Genomic DNA, 5,208 nt, shown 5'->3' with positions numbered 1-5,208 from the left:
ACTTCTTCCCATGTTTTTGTGTTTTTGAATGGGTTGCACAATATGCTGGGGATGATGTTTACATTGCTGTACTTGGCATTCCTTGTAGCCAAAAACAGAACACCAAATGCCAGTTGACCAATGTTATTGTTGGACAGGCAAAGCTTGCTTTATATCTGAGTAGGAAAAACTTGATACAGGAAACAGAATACGAAACCAGGACATGATGTTGTACCAATTCTCACACTCTCTGTTCTGTTGGTAATGACAAATTCATTTTCAACTTACAATTGTGTGTGTCTCATGCTGGATATCTGTTTTTTTCATAGTTTATTTTTATGTAGTGTCTTTTTTTGTTTCCATTAAATGTTTTTGTAAAATTCAAAACGTTCTCCCGAAGGGGCCCCTGCCTGCACACACACACCCACAGAGACAACAGCTCTCCCAAATCAGCACAAATACCCTCACACACAGAGACACAACAGCTCTCCCAGATCTAGCCACTCTTACACCCGCTGGTTCCCCTATGATTCCAAAGTACACACAGTCAATGTACACATACTAGTGCAAGTACAATGATTGTGTCCGAATGAAAAAAGAAACATGGTATACAGAGTTATAAGCATTATAGCACACACTCTGATTTGCAATGAATATTCTTAATTTAAGTAATATTGTTAATCTTATGTCTGCTCATATTATGGCATATTTGTCGTTTTGATTTGTGTGTCATTTCTCTGTAGAAGTGGTTGTCCTTCTGGATCAGCTGACAAGTGTGGTCAACAACAACTGAAGCATTTCCTGAAACATGAGTTTTCCTGTTCTCTTCTAATCTCCTCCTGCCTTCTCCTATGTTCTTCCTCTCTTTTCTTTTGCTCTTCTTGCCTACTTCTGTCCTCATCCTGTTGTCTTTTGTCCTCTTCTTGTCTCCTCCTGTCTTCTTCTCTTCTTCTCTCATCTTCATACCTCCTTCTCTCTTCCTCTTTTCGTGCCTCTTCCCTCTGCCTCCATTCTTCTTCCTGTTTCCTTCTCTCCTCTTCTTTTTTCCTCTCCTCCTCCTGTCTCTTTCTCTCCTCCTCTTCTGTGATTTTTCGCTGTGCCTCCTTGTACATGTCATTGGTGTAAAACTCTCCTGTGTTTATTTTTAACATGCTTACAATCTTCTCAAACAGATGTTTGACCTGTTCTCTATTACTCATTTCATCATTGTTGAATGACAGATACCTTCCTCCGCAGCTGTTATATATTCTATGTAGACTCTCATGCCTTAAGCAGTCCTCCACAGTTATACCTTTCAGCTGATCTACATGAGTGAACAGTATAATCGTGTACTGTGAAGCATCTTCTCCAAAGTTGTCCTGGATCCATTCTACGGCTTTCTCCTCTTCCCTTGTGAATCTCACTCCCAGTCTGATCACCAGCAGGAACACATGGGGTCCAGGGAGAGACAGTTTGATGCACTGGGCCATCAGTTTCCTCATTTGGTCATCAGTCTTGTTCCTGTCACAGATTCCTGGTGTGTCAATAACTGCAATGTGTCTACCCTCCACTTCCCCACAGTGTTTCTCACAGATGTCAGTCACGTGACTGGGTAGAGCATTGCTTTCAAACGCTTCTCTTCCCAGGATGGTGTTTCCTGTTGCACTTTTTCCAGCTCCAGTCTTCCCCACCAGCACAATCCTCAGGTCAGCTGGAGATAAAGGCATTGTGAAAGCAAAGAGTTAACAAAATATTTAGTGCTTTCGAAAACATCTGACAACAGTTTCACCATTGTACAGATTTATTGTGTCCTTTTCAAAATATTTTTAAAATCACAATCCTGAGGTCAAAAGGCCATGCAGTCCCTAGAATTCAGTCATGTTACAAACATGTTACATCTAATGCATTTACACATGACTTGGAAATCACAAACATCCTGAGGCTCTCTCTGTGACTCGTGTGTTTGGACTTTAGTACTCACCTTTCCTTGCCTTGGCTGCCATCATCTGGTGATTGGAATCACAACAAGCTTCAGTTGTAATCTGTGTGGGATTCACTCCAAATGCTTTCGGTTTAATTTTTCCTGCAATCACATTAGAATAAACAAAATGCTAGGGTATGAATATGACCCAGTAGGTATTAGGCAAAGGCTCCCCATTTGCATGAGGATTGAAATTAAGTTATCCCTGTGAACCTGCATACACTGAATTGACTAGCCCCCAGCCTAAGACAGCTCCTGTGTCATCTAGCCTCCTGCCTAAGTCAGCTCCTGTGTCATCTAGCCCCCTGTCTTGTATAGCTCCTGAATTGACTAGCCCTCGGCCTGTTAGCCCTCTACATGTAGCATCTCCTGAGCTGGTTAGCTCTCGGCCTGTTAGCCCTCTGCATGTAGCATCTCCCGAGCTGGTTAGCTCTCTGCCTGCTAGTGCTCTGCATGTAGCATCTCCCGAGCTGGTTAGCTCTCTGCCTGCTAGTGCTCTGCATGTAGCATCTCTCGAGCTGGTTAGCTCTCGGCCTGCTATCCCTATGCAGGTAGCATCTCCTGAGCTGGTTAGCCCCTGACCTGCTAGCCCTCTGCATGATATCATCTCCTGAGCTGGTTAGCCCTCAGCCTGATAAGCATCCGCTTGAGTGGGATCCTATGGCGCTCTCCAACTCGCCTAAATATATATTTTTTGGATGGGTACTTTAATTCTACTTTTACTTGAGTACAGCTTTTGCTTACTCTACCCACCTCTGATAACAACACACTGAGCAATTAAAAAAGAAACCCACCTATTTGAGAATATGTCTGATGGTTTATGGTGTGGCTTATGCTGGATACTTAGTTGTTTTGTATTTGATTGACATTCATTCATGCCTGTTTAGACAAACAAGTCTTTGTTCAAAATATGTTTCAATTTAAGTCTTTCAGAAAAACGATTTCAATTGAAGAGAAGACTCTTTGAATCGAGCATACAAAAACACATAGCCTTATAAAACATAAAAAAACGGTCTAAATCAGAGACTCGCTTAACACTTATCACGGATCAACTAAGCTACATATTCTGAAGGCTATGCATGTGTCATTAACTTGGAGTGAAGCGACCATAAAGGTTAAGCTACTGGAGTCTTGCTTGTTGGAGTCTGATTGAACCAAAGCCAAAATGTGCGCAAAATGAGATTTGGTGAAGGAGAATACCCGCTATGTAAAAGGAAACAAAGGCCAACATCATACCTGAATATAGTACGCATTTTATGGCATATATTCTTCTACCAGCTTATTTGCCAATGGCTCACAAATTCGTTTTTGAATGCAAAGTGGAGACTCTACTTCTACACGAATAAAACCAAACAGCTGGTAGCCCTGCTAAATGTGTTTTTAAAGATGATAACTGAACAGCATATTATGGCGATTGGACAGCATTGAATCGAACATGAGAGTACAAGAGCTGTGTGCTCCAAAGAAGATTAAATGAGCTGGGAACTATTGCAGTAAGTTTATTTCTGTGGCCTGTTGGTATTTTGCATGACTGCCGTCCCCTTCAACGGGTCTCTCAAGTCTCAACAAGGCTCCGATTACATTACAAAATATGCTTCCCTAACTTTCAAACTACCAAAATGAAATAAGTTAAAAAGTACATAACTTTAATTTTATACAAAAGGAGCAATCCTCACCTGTATCTTGTCTCTGTCCTACGAAAGTGAGGGAACTCAGGTGCTTCAAGCCTTTAGTTCATGTAGACAGTGATTTGACTTTGGGAGATGTGCAACGTATTTAAACCTCTATGACCACACCTTTCCTTGAACTGCACCGACCAATCAACACACAGTTGATCACAGTTTCAGTTTCATCTGTTCTGACCTTTCATCTTGTTTGGACTCCCTTCAGTTTCTTTATGGGAAAACAGGCAGGTGTGAAGACCTAAGTCAACTTAACCCTCGTATGGTGTTTGGGTCTGTGTGAAGCCCTAAGTCGCCCTCACCCTTGTATGGTGTTTGGGTCTGTGGGACCCAACTTCAATGTTCAATAAAAGAAACATTTAGATTATATATGTGTAATCTAACCACCTAATTTACAATAGGTATTCAGAGGCAAAAGAATTTGGTGAATTTGGCGTTTCTACCTCAACAGTTACCATTATTTTGAGTTGCTTTTTACTGACAACAGGTCATGTGATTTCAGGGGGAAAAGGGGGCCTCTGCAAAAACGAAACAAAAACACAGATGTGAAATAGCTGTGGTTCTTTCGGTGTAGATTACGTGCTGAATACTAATATCATAAAATAAGTCACAACCTCACTAATTCCTCTCTGTTGTTTCATTCTGACCCTCTTAAAACCATTCCCTCACCTGATACACACACAGCATGCATGTTCTAACAGTAGGGACCACACAAGGAAATATAATTTTTTTAACACATGACCGTGTCATATTTAATGTACGGTTTGGCAAATGACATCAATCATCTTTGTTGTTGTTTGAATGATATTTTTAAGGTAAGTATTTGTGTGATTTTTCATCACGTCACATTTCATCATCACATTTCGTTTGAATTATAATGTTAGATATGTGATTTTTTCTGATAAAGATGAAGGTCATGGACTACTGACTATCTTCATCTTCACTGGTCATTGGGATGTTTGTCTGATCACAAGCACGTCTCTTCCTCAAAACCACCTCATGTGACCCTCTCTGTCTCTGTTAGTAAACCACTGCGCTAGCTTTGCTACCTTGGGAGGTGAGCTATGTAGATGTTGCCAACATGCTTTGCAAATAATTAAATAAAAATCCGATACACATTTCACGTAACCAGCTTCTGCTTCTGTAAGTGCAATGCATCTTCATCTAGTCTCACAGCCAGCCCCCATCCCCCAACACACAATGAATATGTGTGAACATGTGTAAACAATTAACTGCTAAAAATGAGTTCTGAATCACAATCATCTCCATCAAGAGTTAGCATTAGGTTTGACTATAGCATTACTCTTTCAGCACCTGTTGAATCAGTTTCAGAGTGTGCTGGTTGTGTTCGGTCTTGATTCTGGTATCGTAGCACACAGTCAACTCTCCCCAACTAACCCTCATCCAGGCCTGTGCTCCAAAGACACCCTTCTCTCCCCTTAACCCTCATCAAGGTTTGTGCTCCAAAGACCCCCTTCTCCCCCCTGACCACTGGCTAACAATAGGGATCCAGAAGCAAAAGAATTTGGTGAATTTGGCGTTTCTACCTCAACAGCTACGATCGTTTTCAGTTTCATTAACTAACAA

The 5,208-nt window shown here is 41.3% G+C and overlaps 1 protein-coding gene across 1 annotated transcript; it reads right to left on the bottom strand.

Annotated features, from left to right (window-relative positions):
• Positions 1-696: 696 nt before the first annotated feature.
• Positions 697-1,685, bottom strand: LOC116219092 (GTPase IMAP family member 7-like). The gene has a single exon (XM_031562031.2). It carries the CDS (start codon positions 1,683-1,685, stop codon positions 759-761), a length of 927 nt encoding a protein of 308 aa, XP_031417891.1. The 3' UTR covers positions 697-758.
• Positions 1,686-5,208: the final 3,523 nt, after the last annotated feature.

This window comes from Clupea harengus, chromosome 24 (genome assembly GCF_900700415.2).
Source record: "Clupea harengus chromosome 24, Ch_v2.0.2, whole genome shotgun sequence".
Classification (NCBI taxonomy): Eukaryota; Metazoa; Chordata; class Actinopteri; order Clupeiformes; family Clupeidae; genus Clupea; species Clupea harengus.
The sequence above is the reverse complement of the archived record's forward strand: the minus strand, read 5'-3'. Positions and strand labels throughout refer to the sequence as shown.

Coding starts and splice junctions, on each gene's coding strand:
- LOC116219092 (XM_031562031.2), bottom strand. CDS start 1,685: ATGCCTTTATCTCCAGCTGACCTGAGGATTGTGCTGGTGGGGAAGACT.